General features: G+C 41.3%; 1 protein-coding gene across 1 annotated transcript in view; it reads right to left on the reverse strand.

The window, feature by feature from the left end:
- CNKSR2 (connector enhancer of kinase suppressor of Ras 2) overlaps positions 1-4,991 on the reverse strand; it is a 163,278-nt gene extending 158,287 nt beyond the window's left edge. The window contains exon 1 of the mRNA XM_081859058.1: positions 4,797-4,991. Coding sequence (XP_081715184.1) covers positions 4,797-4,860 — 64 coding nt within the window. The 5' untranslated portion in view covers positions 4,861-4,991. The remainder of the gene's footprint in view (positions 1-4,796) is intronic.
- Positions 4,992-14,689: the final 9,698 nt, after the last annotated feature.

Genomic DNA, 14,689 nt, shown 5'->3' on the forward strand with positions numbered 1-14,689 from the left:
GAAGTCGCAAAATAATTCTTATGTATTATTGTAATATATTTATAATATTAGGACATCTCACAGTGCTTTTTCCACATAAAGTTTATGTTGTAAGAATTCAAATAATGTACACTGCTGCATATTAGATCTAATCAGAAGTCAGATAAACAAACTTTTAATAACAGATATTATATGAGCTTGTGTAGCCAGGAAATTATAAAGCTGCGTGGCATAAGGCTATTTTAAAATTCATTACAATGGTATGCCCTGGCTTAAGTTATACCTTTGAAGCCTACAACAAAATTTACACATGAGTAGATCTGCTAGGTGGCAGCACTCCCAATTATCCTGCCTTCCACCTGAACTGGCAGCTGTGAGCCTTTCTCAGACAAATGATCTACCATGACAGAGACCAGGGTTTCTACAAATGAAAAGATTAAATGTTTCTATAATGTTTGTTCATTTGTAAACTTTTCCTGCAATCCTCCTGTGACTGGACATAAGATTTGGTTCTTCTGCTTCTCCTCCCCATATTTTCAATATCTATAGTACTAGCAGAAGCCTCAGGGTACATGGAAGTGGGAATAGAGAAAAACTACAGCTGTAAACACAGAAAGAAAACCAAAGGTTTTTGTCACACAATGGCATGCCCCATGCAAGAATAATGCTTATTTTATTTTAGCTAAACACATTTCTTAATGAGCAAGTGCGCTTCTGTTTATTTTGGTATTCATAAAAACAGACTCTGGTGAGGAAAAACAATGAAGTCATAATATAGGATACTTTCAAGCAGGTTAATGTTATTGAAAACTCGTTTGTGCACATAAGTGAGTTTGGGCTACTATTATCTTCTCTTCCCAAGTCCATTAAGTGTGAAGTAGATATACCAGTAAAGAAAAAACTGAAAAATAGCTTATTAATTTTCTTTTAGAAACACAAGCAGCAGTTTTTTAAACAGGGAAACCAGTCACTAGTACTACACAAAGTTAGAAGTATAGGCTTGTACCTTCTGCTTTATTAGTCAAAATATTCAGACCTCAATCCTATACCTAATGACCTGAAAGTAAGCCACACTGAACTTAATTCTAAGTAAGATTTATCTAAAATAAAGACCCAGAAACCCAACAGCAACAACCCCCACAACAAAAAAATCCCCCAAACAACATCCCAGGGATCTTGAGGCAAGTCACAACTATTTAAAATGCAAAAAGCAAATGATAATTCCCAATCCATCTGTTTAATGTTGCAAAGAACATGGCCATGTTGTCCCATGCATTACATGCACAATATGCACATACACAACCAATTTAGAAACCAAATGTTCTAAGTAGGCATCAACTGAATGGTAATGAAATGAACTAGCTTCATTGATTCCAATAGAATAAGGTCAAAGTATTAGACCTTCCATTTTTATGAAGCATTTTACCATAATACTGTCTACTGTTTTGCAGTTTTGCTGAACAGCAAATCATTGCCCTGTTTCGGGAACCGTGTATATAGTTAATAAGCATTATTAAACAGGCTTACATAACTATTTATGGAAATACTTACAAGAGTTAAATAACTAAGACCATATGCCTCAAGTTTTAAGGAGGATGAAATTGCCATGCATTAGCAAGGTAAAGAAGTCTGAGAAATAATGCCCACAACATAGCAGTTCTTCATAAATCAGTCATTCAATTGCACCAGCTTCACAGATATATTTGATACTAGCTAGATTTATTCACGCTACAAGATAGGATTAGAGAACTCCAGTTTTCATACTTGGGATTTTATAGAATAAATATGAAAACTGGAGTTATCTCTAATACATGAAAGCCTTTCCTGTAACCCACATTCATATGTTCATATTGTTGTTTTTACACTGGGAAGGCAAACAAGCAGAAAGACGGTAAGTATAGTCAAAAGCAATGCCAGTATAAACAATGTATCTTAAAATATGGGCTATTTATGCTAAAAGCCTCAAAGTATATCCTTGGGTGCTCAGGATAAGCAAGCAAAATTTCATATTCTGTGATACATTTCACAATGAAATATTGATTTCCAATGCTTCATTCAGAAGCTCCATGTTTGGAAAATGACATGGGATGTTTTTAAAAAAGGATATTACTGCTCTTACAAAAAACCACCACCACCACTGTACACACAATTGTCCTCTTAAAATACTTATCACATCTTGGAGCCTTCAAGGAAATGTTACAAAATGAAACTGTAGCTAAATCAATGCTATATCTATTGAGACACATTGTGTAGAATGTTGATGTAATATTTTTTTACACGTGATTTTTAAAAATCTAAACCAGCTAGAATTTTCATTTTAAAAGAAAGAGAAATACAAGCATCTTTCTTGGGCTTCATTCATGCCCAGAATTATGTATCAGTAAATAAGAGATTGCAACTGCATGGAAAATTGCAGACCTGGAAATTAATTATTTAAAAACCAAAACTACATCTTCCAAACCAGGGTCTTGATAAAGAAAACAACTAACTGCAAAGTGTTTTAGTGTTTCAAACAGAACAGGTGTACTAATGCTCATTCTCACAGAATGTGGTGATCTCATTTACCAAAACAGGACAATTAAATGCTAAGTGAGCTATGATACCATGCAGGATAAGAGAAGTTTCTAGTCTCTGGGCACCATACGGCCAAAGTTAAGCACTTTCTGGTTGTGCTGCTTTCGAAGGGCCAGAGTTAAGCACATGCTTGGGGCTGTGAACCTAATCAAACATTTCCTGAGAGTAAATCCTATTTAATAAACTGGAAATTACTTCAGAGAAAATAACGTACTGGAAACATGTACTGAATCAGGCTGAAAAGCTCCCACTGAAATCAATGAGGTTTAAGTATATATTCCCTGCCAAGCCACTACCAAACAGTGAGTAAGCAAAATACTAAATGGCAAGAAACTGCCTGTTTCAAGAGTGCTGACTGAAACAGGCTTTCCTTGAAAAGTAGAGGAACATATCTACTGAAAGAGATAGAAGCACATTTGACAACAGTGGCTACTAAGCTTACAGTGCAATTCTATGCATGTTTAAGCAGACTTAAGTTCACAGCATTCAACAGAGCTAGAGTGTGTTTAAGAGTGGGCCACAGATGGATCTCAGCTGTTTCAGTCACGCAGCAGCTGGATGTAACGAAGAGGTGAGGCACAATTTCTCATTTTATCAGCAATGTAAAAAGAAAAAATGTCAGCTTCCTCAAAGTTATAACCCACAAATAAAGCAATGGCTTTAAATAGTGGGTAAATAGCAGGACTGATCATCTAAGCCCACATCCTCAAAAAAAGCTCAGTTTCTGATGCTATCAATAATAACAAAAAAAGAAGATAGGAGTGGACAATGGACTGACAATTGCTAGTGGAGGAAAGCCAGAGGGAGCCGACTAAAATAAATCTCATTCTAACCTCACAAGTGATGCCAGCAGGGCTATAGGGCAACTAGGGAATGACAAAAAGACAGCTGCTGAAAGTGAGTGCTACAGCAGCTCAGCTGCTATTGTGGAGTAGAATTAAATGACAGCCTGGAGCCCCTCAGGTGCTCCTCGCTTCGCTTCAAGGGAAACAAGTGGAATGCTTAGGAGCAGCAGTACAAGTCATTCCATGTACCATTTTAAAAGGACACCAGACTGTCACACTCTATGAGATGCAAGCACACCATGTTCTCCGTTCACCCTCCTTCCTTCAGTAGCTTTGTTTTACAGCGCACATGCTTCCCATGACATGTGATGCTGCCACCTTCCCAGCCCTCTGACCCGGAGATCAGCTTTGCAAGGTCTCACACGCCCATGCAGGGCTGCCGTTCCAGCTGCTCCCTCCCTTGCCAGGTCCCGCCGACACCAGAGCCACTGTTCCTCAAGCATGCTGGCGCTGTTATTGCAGCCCCTCTCCTCAAGAGGCGCTGCTGCGTCTTGGCACCTGCTCTCCACTATCTCCCTTGTCATCCTCCTCCATCACCGCCCCTCGCCCCATGGCCAGGATTGTTTTAGCATTCCTCCACAGTTCGAGATGGCCTCTTGGCCATTCTGGCTCGCTGGCTCGCATTTCGCCAAGTGCTCCAAATGGAAGGCATATTTACAAACAGACACAGGGTATTATTAATACGCTTATTAAACGCCCTTAGCCTTCCTTTTCCAAATTAACCTCCTTGGGTTGTTGTTGCTTTTTAAATTGCTATTCCGTCTGGCGATCGGGGCTTTTAATCGATCTTTGCTAAAAGTTTTTGGGTTTTTTTTTTTAAGCCACTCCAATCTCAGCTCGTCGCCTAACCGGGGGAACGAGGGGTCGGTATCCTAACTGCCCAAGAACTAAGTACCGTAAATGAATGGGAGGCTGGAAGATGTAGCTCGAGGCAACTGCATGCCTCGGATGAGGTCAGAAGTGGGTGTCCGGGCGCTACCCTGGAGGCCACCTAAGTCAGCCTGCAGTGAGCAGCGGAGCCCAAGCCCTGGGCGACACGAAAGCGCGAGATGAGGCTGGGAAGGCGCGGTGGGTGCCTGCCTCCATTCGCCCCGCCGCGAGACAGCAAGCAGCACCTGCCAAGCGGCGCCTCGAAGCAAAAGCAAAACATAAAAACGAATGGCAAACCCAGAAAGCTAGCTCGAGCCGAGCTGCTGTCTCTGTGTGCGTCTAACGCCGAGAACCTGCTTAAGACATCCAGCCAGTTTTTCCAACATTCAACTCTCCCACGACTCTCCAACATGCGAGGGGAAGGCAAGCCACGCCGTTCCCTCAGAGGAAGGGGAGGCCGGGGGCACCCAGCCACCTCCCCCCCCCCGCCGCCGCCGCCCCCGAGCTCCGGGCTCGCTCGCTCTTTACCTTTCATCCAGTCCACCACTTGGCTCGGGGTCCATTTACTGACAGGTTCCATAATGAGCGCCATGGGGAAAACTTTGCGAGAAGTGGTGTCTCCTCCTCCTCCTCCGGAACCGCGAAAAGAAAGGCGGGTGGCGGGTCCGGCTGGCCCAGGAGCCGCGGTAGAGTTGGGGGTTTTGAGGGGTTGTGGGGGTCGTATTTCAGCTTCTGGCCGGTTAAGGCGCGAAACGGTGGAGAGCGGAGAAGCAGAAGCAGCAGCAAGGCTGCCGGGGGGGGGGGAATCCTCGCCTTCCTCTGGCGGCTCGTCTCCTCTCGCTTGTGTGTGAGCGGGTCGGTGTGGCGCGCGGGTGCGTATCGGCGCCTCTGGGGGCTTTCAGTTCATGTTGCCTCCTCAGCAGGGAGCGGGAGAAGAGGGCTGCTGCTGCTGCTCCCGCACGCTCCGACGCCTCCTGCCTGCCGCCCCCTCTGACCTGCGGGCGAGAGGCGGCGGCGTGGGCGGCTGCCGCTCCAGGATGCTGGGGGACGTTGTCCGGCGCTGCTCACGAGCACCGAGGGCGCCAAGCCTTAATGGAGCGGCGGCGGCGGCAGCAGCGACGCCCGGAGCCCCGCACACTCGCCGCGTTTGTTCCCAGAGCTGTTCCCTCACGGAGCTGCACGCTTGCCGCGCGTTTTCTTTCTCTCTCTCTCTCTCCCCTCGCAGCCCCCACCTCCCTCACACTGGCGGAAATGACGAGAGTTCAGAGCCGAAAATATCTGAAGTCAAGCGGCCCCCTGAGCGCCCTGGGGAGGGGGCTGCATGTGGGACTTGCAAGCGGGGACTCGAGCGCCCGGAGAGAGATGCCCTCCTCGCGCTGCTATGGAGTCCGAGGGAGTGAAAGGGAGCGTAGGAGCGCGCGCGCCCGCGCGTCCCCTCCCGCGGGGAAGGGGGGGAGGAGCGCGCGAAGACTCCCTGCTCGGAAGCAGCGCGAGGCCTCGGCGGTAGGTGCAGCACCTGCCTGGCGGAGCGAGGCGCCTGCTTATCCCTCCAGCGTTTCCTGACTTTAAAGCTCTTCCCAGGGGAACGGAGGAGGGAATTACCATGAGGTTATGATGCATACATTACTGAGGGGGAGGAAATCCAGCGGGGTGGGGGGTGGCTGCGCGGAGAGAGGATTAGGTATTTCTGTGTGGGCTTGGAAGGTAATTGCTGAGAAAAGCCCTTGGCTCAGGGTGGGGAGGGGGATAGGAACATCATTTTTTATTAGGATGATTCTATTTCACATACTTTAGATCAGCATTCGGAGGCTGTCAGAATAAATGGACCTCCAAAGGAATGGTTATTTCCTTATTTGGCTGCTCAATGTACAGTATGTGATGGATGGCACAGAACAATAAATGCTGTTATCTTTAAATTGCTCTGATTCCAGAAATCACATCTTTCCCTGTATTAAGAACTCCCTTTCAGGCATGCGTGGCCCCCTGGGAGGGGAATATCTTTCTGGACAGGCCTTCTTGCTATTATTCAACAATAATTCAGTTCCAGCAGCATGCCAGGTGCTATACAGATCACTGAATTGCATTGCTTATTGAAAAGTCTACAGAATTCATGGGCGTTTGAGCTTCCCTGGTCAAAAAATGCATTTATGCAGAAGTAAGCCTCATCGATTTTGTGAAATTGACTCCTGTAAGTGTTCATATAGGATCAAAGATAAAGGGATAAGATAAGGTTTGATCAAGGATGAAGGAAGACGGGGCAGTGAAGGGTGAAACCGATAGTAATTGAAGGTGGTCTGGGTAAGCATGAAGGTTACGAAAGTTCAGTACTGAGACTTGGATAAGTTGCAAGGTTGCTGCAGCGACAGAGGGAGATGCTACAGTGGTTTGCAAAGAAGGAGGTAGGAAGAGTGGCAAAGCAGAGGGTGAAAAGGTCAGTTGCTGGGAGAAGTAAATGAGGCCCAGTAATAGCTTACAGGGAGAACAAAATGTGAGAAAGGTGATGAGAAGAAAAAGAAAGCAGATGGGGCAGAAAAGCAAGGGCATTATAAATGTAAATACAGTTAGAGGATGATACAGAAAGGTGACATTCTCTCACCTATCCTAATTACTGCTCTTCCTCATTCTTCACACAATGTATGGCTACCAAGGTGTGTTTAGAAGGCAACATGGAAAATACAGCACCAGCTACTTTTAGCCCTGTATGTGAAGAAGCACCAAGATGGCCTCCACTGTGAGGAGCAAAGCCAGGACCTAACTTCTAGGCTGATAAATTATCATGTTTTATTATCAACATTTGGATTCAGGTCAGAAACAACAGAAAAAAAATGATGGCCACTCTCCAGCTGAAGGGGGTTGGACTCGATGGCCCTTGTGGTCTCTTCCAACTCTATGATTCTATGAAGGTTCTTGTGACTAATATGATAATAAATCACACTGACCACAGTAGAATTGACTCCTGAGTAAACATGCAGAGAGTTGTGCTGGCAATCATTCTGAAGGCAATGGGCCTTCAGTAACAATTAAGTTGTTCCAGTGGTTTCAGTGGAACATACCCATTGTGGCTTTTATATATTTTTATTGTTTATGTTTATATGTTATAAATAATAAAGCAAGTGCCTTTAGCTAAATTAATGACAACATGTTTGAAGAATAATTGCTGTTCTGCTAGTATGTTAATATAGATTTATATTACCCAGAAAATAACATGGAACACTTTCTCCCCTACGTATTTTATATATTAAATATAATATTTACCCGTATACATGATGGTACTGTTAAGGTGGAAAGAACCCCAAGGCAGAATTGGAAAGGAGGCAGATTTAGGTTCTGATGAAATAAATTAGCTGATGAAATTAACAAGGCAAGTGAGGGATTCTATGCCTGGGTACAATGGTGTAAATTCATCACTTGGTAAGATATTGGTAAGAGAATTCTGTCCCAAAACAAGTGTGTAATTTTTTTTACCTCTTGTATGAGTTTATGTATGCCCATCACTCCACCTCAAAAATAAAATATAGACAGTGGTAGATTGTGTAATGTGAATTGCACGCCATCCCTTGTATGGTTGTACAAATACTATTTTGGTCAACTGTTAGTTAACTTTTAGCTCTGTTCCTGTGTGAAAAGTTAGGTATGTTTGTACAGGAATTAAAATGGCTGCTGATAATTGAGTACATGCTACCATTTCTTAATCTTTTCTTCCTTAAAGCTGAGAAGTGAGATTAGCCCAGAACAAAATGTAACTGTTAATACATATGACTCATGTTTTCTGCTCAACATTTTGATATAAAGAGGATAGAAAAATACTCTGTGTATATCTATGCAAGATGGCTTAAAAAGCAAATAAAGAGCCTAACATTTTAGCAACAGATTTTCAGGCAGGAAGATTCTGTATCATTTGTCCGGACATCCCTAAGCCATATCCAGATGGTCAATGGCCATAGGGCCAGCCCTACCACTATGCAAGGTGGAGCAGCTGCCCTGAAGACAGCTTTGGGGCATGCTAGAAAGACAGCAAGCTACCAGTTCTTTAGCTTACTGTTCCTTTTTTTATCGGGGGTAGGGGGTTGTGGATTCCATGTCTCATGAGTCCTGTGTAATGCCCTACATAGCAATAGCATGATATCCATTGTGCATTTAATTAATGGCAACAGAAAACTGTGCTGCCATGGTGATGGTATCTTGCTATGGAAGGGGAGGTTTAACCATATTTGTGTTTTGCTCCCCTACCCTTGCTTTTAGAGGAGCTATGTGTACTCTATTACTTGAGAAATTCGCGCTGTATAAAGAGGAAATTTGGAAAGAGACTGAAACTGAGTAGCCTCAGAGCAAAGTATCAGAAGCTTCTCAGCTTGAAACTAGCCAGTTTCAGTGTCCATAAGAGTTCCATCATTACAGAAAATTGGCTTTCAGGTGGAAAAATCAAAATTGGAAATAGAACTGTTAGACCCTAAAACTAAGAATTTGTCAAGAATGTATAACTTGCTGTTGAAATGGAATACTCAGGATGAAACGGTGAAATCTGCTATGATTAAATGGGCACAAGATGTTGGACATAACATTATGATGGCTGACTGGGAACAGTTATGAACCACAGGTATGAAGTTTACGGCATGTAATGCCTTAAGAGAGAATATAATGAAAATGATCTACAGGTGGTACATGACGCCAGTCAAGCTTGCAAAAATTTATCATTTGCCCGATAATAAATGTTGGAAGTGTAAAGAGATTGAAGGTACATTCTTTCACCTTTAGTGGACATGCCCAAGGATTAAGACTTTCTGGGAGATGATTTATAATGAAATGAAAAAGGTATTTAAATATACCTTTCAGAAGAAACCAGAGGCCTTTCTCCTGGGCATGGTCGGCCAATTGGTGTCAAAGAAGGATAGAACTTTCTTTATGTATGCCACAACAGCAGCAAGAATACTTATTGCAAAGTACTGGAAGACACAAGATTTACCCACCCAGGAAGAATGGCAGATGAAGGTGATGGACTATATGGAACTGGTGGAAATGATGGGCAGAATACGAGACCAAGGAGAAGAGTTGGTGGAAGAAGATTGGAAGAAATTTAAAGTTTATCTACAGAAACATTGTAAAATTAAGGAATGTTAGAAGGATGTTGGAATGAAGTAATGTGGTTTTAGCAGAAATGATATAAAGGATTAAGTAAAAATGGATTGTTAATTGGTGAAAGAACAGAACGTTAAATTATAGTATATTAAGATAAATCATTAGGATAGAAATAAAGATGGAAAGGATTTGCTGAAATATCTAATTGAATTAGAATACAAAAAAGGGAGGTGTGAGGAGGTCAAGGAAACAAGCAAAGGAAAGAAAGTTATGTAAAGGATTGATTTTTTTTAATTATCTGCATCTTTTTTCTGTTTTTTTCTTTTCCCTTTGTTTTTTTCTGTTTAAATATGTCCTTTTTTTTCTTTTTGTAACCTTTAAAACCTTAATAAAAATCTATTGGGGAAAAAAAAGAGTTCCATCATTACAGATTGAGTGCTGGTTATAGGGTAGGGTCGCTGTGTTTGTTTCATGTAAGCTGTTAGCAGTCATGGAAGATCTTTCATGCCATCAGTTATTTCACGGCACTGTCTGTGCCTGTGATGCATGTAGAACTCCTTACCAGCAAGCACAGTATGACAATGATTCCACTCTTTGGGTGGTGCAAATGCATAAAATGCATTGCTTCTGGACTGCTGGGAATGTGCAACATTCTTGAAATAGAGGCATATCCCTGAGGGAAGATTGTTCTATTCCATTCTGAGGGGAAATGCTCTTCTCTTTTGAGTGCAGCATCTTCAAAACAGAAGCACTTCCTTAAAGGAAGACAGTTATATCCCATCCAACAAATGAGCACAGCTGCACATTTTTCCTCCGTAAACTGATACGGCTCCTTTATATTCTCATAGCCACATTTATGGCAAAACACTGACACCGATGATATCCCGGCCAAATGGAAAAATACATTTGTTTAAATTGAATTTTATTCATTATCTTACTGTGTCCTGTGCTTTACATTTACCCCCCCCCCAAAAAAAAATAATCAGTGCTAGCTAATAAATCTGGACATGCTTATTTTTGTTGCAAATGATAAACATAGTTTCATTGTTTTCAGAAACAGAAAAACAAAGCAAAAATCAAAAGCTGAAATGCAGGCCTCTCTGTGCAGTGTAAGATGTACTGAAGCCCATTGAAATCAATTTGAGGAGTAGGATTTAGTCAGAGGACCAGATTAAGAAGTGGCCAAGCCTCCGTGGGTTACTTTGACAAGTGACACCAGACATTCATTCAGTCATTCATTTATAAGTATGTATATACCACTTGATATTTCAAAAACATGGTGTCAGGCCCCAAAAAAGCAAGTGTGGTTCACCCAAAATAGCCACACTAGATCCATGGTCTGAAGGTTCCCCATCACTGGCTTAGGCAGTTTAGGACTAAGCTAACTGTTAATGCTGTAAATCAGCTTTCGAAAACGAAATGTAGACATATTTGGTTATCCTGCTTATTTTGTTTCTGTGCACAATTGTACCATGATTTCACTGGCTTTTTTTTTTTTTTTAAAGCACCTCCTCAACATGGGAGAGTTAAGTCAGCACCAATGGAAATCCTTTGATTGCTAATAGCATTTCTTTGTAGACGTATGAAGTGGGTCTAAATTCATCAAAGGAAGGGAAGATCAAAACCAGGAGAGGAGGAGAAACAACTATGCATCTACCCACCTCGCCTGGGATCCAGCGCCTGTTACAGTTCAGACAGCTCACTCCACCCACAGCGTCTGAAGAATCAGATGTCGCTCTTCCATTTTAGCTTTTCTTTCCTTTGTTTTGTATATGGGAAGGCTGCAGCTTTATATTTTCATCTGTGGTGTGGTACAAGCTGGAGAAAACATAGGTTTAACCAAACAAATGATGTTCTGAATCGGGGGGAAACAGATGACAACTGTTCGTCATTAGATATGCAAAGTTCTTTTACTTGACAACAATATTTCTTTAACAAATATTGTCTTTTTTGCTATATCTTAAATATAAGAAAATATAGTGAGTTGTAAACATGCATGTCAGTTGAATCTTTTAATCATGATAACATTTTAACAGCGCTCCTGTTGTATAATCTGAAACACAAATCATTGGCCTCCATAAATTTGTTAATAATTGAAAGCATGTAGGGTTTCATTAAGGCTATTAAGAGATTAAGAGAACTTTCCTAAGCAGAGCTTGGTACAATCAAGTCTATTGATTTCGGCGAGTTTAGAGAGCATCCTAAGTCTGCATAAGATTAAGATGTTCAGCCATTTCAAAGACTTCAACCACTTTTTGCAACATTATATCATTTTAAGTAGTTTAAAAAAAAGATGTGAGATTTGCCACAAAGGGAGGAAATCTCTTTATTTTTGTATAGGATTTTGATACAGAAATAAAGAATGCAGAAATCTTACTGGGTTGCCCACTGTCAACATAAAAATCATTGTTGCATCTTTTAAAAACCCAGTTCAGGCACTTAGTGTCCTACCCTGCTACTTTGTCTCTTCCCCTTCATCTTCCTCTTTCAGATGCTGTAAGGTAAAACTAAAAATCCTGACAAGAGAGAGGTTAGTGGCTGTAGGTAGTGGCAATAGCAACCAGTTGATCCAACAGGGTCTCAGTGCTGAAAGTTGAGGGTGTTGAAAGTCAAGGGTAAAAGTCCAGTGATGTAGGTTGAGCAGGGACCAATGATAATGATTATGGATGTAGTTAATCAGAAAGTCACATCAGATAACACCGGTGATATTCAACAAACCTATCCCATCAGCAGAAGGGTTTCTACTTGTGCAACAAGACTTTTCCCCTCTCCTCTGCCCACACCCTCCCCAAATCTGCTCCAGAGGGCTGGTAAGCACCTAGAACAAACTTTGGGGGATGCAGGAAAGGGGGAGAATATTGTGCTGTGCAAGCAGAAATTCTTGTGCTGACGGGACATTCACTTAGTGCTACATTGGATTCCACCCATAGTCTTAAGCCATATCTGGCTGAACAGGGCCAAGTTAGGGTCTAAGGCTAGGTAGTGCTGATAGGCTTTTCAAACACAGATCTGCTTTTTAAACCTCCAGCTTTCTGGATGCCCTCCCCACAATATTACACCAGTGATCTATTTTTTAAATAAAACAATTCGATTCTTGTGCACAGTATTAACCTTTTCACTGCTGTCCATGAGGATCTCTGGATTGGAATAAACAGACATTCAAAATGATTTTAGCAGGAGTGATACCTCACTTCTGGGCCTTCTAATGCCCTTGTTTGGGGATATGATCCACTTGGCTGTTCTGGGCACTGGCCCAAAAGGCAAGAAATGAAGGCTCTAGCAGCTGCTACTATAATTCTAGCTCAGACTTGGATCTAGAGAGGAACACGACCCTTGTTTGGATCATTCCAAACAGTGGATCATTCAAATAGTGCTCATACCCACCTAATACATTGGTTCCACTCACACTTTGAGAACCTAGGGCCCAAGCTGCAGCTGAATCAGAAAGATCTCTTTCCTGAACAGCAGAAAAGCTGGACTTCTGTATACATACTTGGCTAACCTTAGCACATCACTGTCAATATCACCAATTACCATATGTCTTTCCCATACTTCCCAGTCCTCTGTCACTGATTCTAAAATGTAGACTATAATTTAGTCCTTGTGTACCTTTTTGCATTTCCAAGGAGAGAGCGTGATCCTTATTACCAGCAAGTATAAAAAGAAATCTTGCAAATTTCTGACTCTCACTGTGTTAAATGCAGTGTTTATTCAAAATGACATCACCCTGAAAGGTAAATTCATTGAGGAAAAACCCACATAAACAGCGTGTGAAGCTATACTTTCAAGGGGACAAAAAAGAGTGGAGGTGGAGGTAGGTTCATTTTTGCATCTACATTTTTAATAAGAGCAGATTTATATACAAATGTCCAATAAATTTTCTAAAAATCCCAAGGAAATTATTATGCATTTAAATTCTTCTTCTGTGTAAAGATATCCATATATGTATCCATATCTGCTGTATTATTTAAATCCCAGCACTAATTATTTATGGTACATTTTCATGTCACTATGACAAGATGCAAAATTGCTGCTGGGAAGAATGAGTCCAGAACTTAAAATGTAATAAAAACTGGGACTTAACAAGGATAGGGACACCAAAGCTTTAAGGGTGTTTTTCTTTAAAAAAAATAAAAAATAATTTGAATATTCAGGTTCTATGTCTAAATATGGTTAATAAAAAAAAAATGGACATGACTAAATTAAGCCTATTAATTTCCATGGGTTTACTATGAGTAAAGGTTGGTTGATTAGCATCCCTGCTCTAAAAGCATAGTGTGTGTAGAGTGTAATAAAAGTAAGTAAAGGGTTGGGATGTGTGTTGAAAATCTGAAGTTTGTGTGTATGTGTGTGTTCTCTTGTGAGATTTAAATTGCTTTGAGCTGCATTAGCCACTTCTTCACACAAGTAATGAATCATGAAAGTGCATCCATTGCTGCAAGCAACTTTATTTGAAATCTCTGGTCCTTTCTAGTAAAACGTATGCTTTAAGGAAGAGGGTAATCATCATGCAGATCTGTGCAGATTGATGTAAGGAATTTATTACAGCCTTACATTTATCACTAGATGAGTGTACACATGCTCTGCAGAAAATGAATCCTGCCTTCACAGGTGTTTTGAGGTTCTGGCTGTTTGAAAAGAACTGGCAGTCTAATTGTGCAGTTATATTGTATTAGATCCCATGTTGCTGTATGTCATGCTGCGAAAACACAGTTGCTGTAAAGAGTTTTATAGAAGCTGATGACTTTCAAACTTCTGTGAGATCAGAATTAAACCATTAGATTTAATGAGACTTTGTACTTGATGGCATCCCATTAAACTGGGGCGAGCTGAGCAACCTGGATGCAATAAAGCAAAATTATTTTTCTATTGTTTGTTTATTGTATCAGATCCAAGATTTTCAGCAGCCAATATAGCTTAATAGATTCTCATCACAGCATCTGCTATGTCAAGACTTCACAGGTGGAGGCCTCTATTAGGCAATTAGGCTGAATACAGGGGACTCATCCATTTTACATGCATTCATGAAGCCCTAGTAAAATAATACAAATAGCACCTCTCTGCCAATGCAAGCTCAATAGCTTACATCTGTGTTGTTGCATGAACCCCATCTTAAATGATTTTCACATGGGAGGGTAAAACATGTAGAATAAATTATTTTTAATGTACTTTTCCCTATACAGCAAAGAAATTGTTTTTGTTTGATTTTGGTATAAAGTTTTTAAGTATATAGTTTCCATATACCTTGCAAGCACTTTGAGAAAACATAAAACACAGCCTATTAGTAACAGAATGAATAGGGCAATTGTGTACTTGAGGACTTAGAAATAACAGGCATTCAGCTT

The sequence above is a fragment of the Podarcis erhardii genome (genome assembly GCF_964252035.2).
Source record: "Podarcis erhardii genome assembly, chromosome: 4".
Classification (NCBI taxonomy): domain Eukaryota; kingdom Metazoa; phylum Chordata; class Lepidosauria; order Squamata; family Lacertidae; genus Podarcis; species Podarcis erhardii.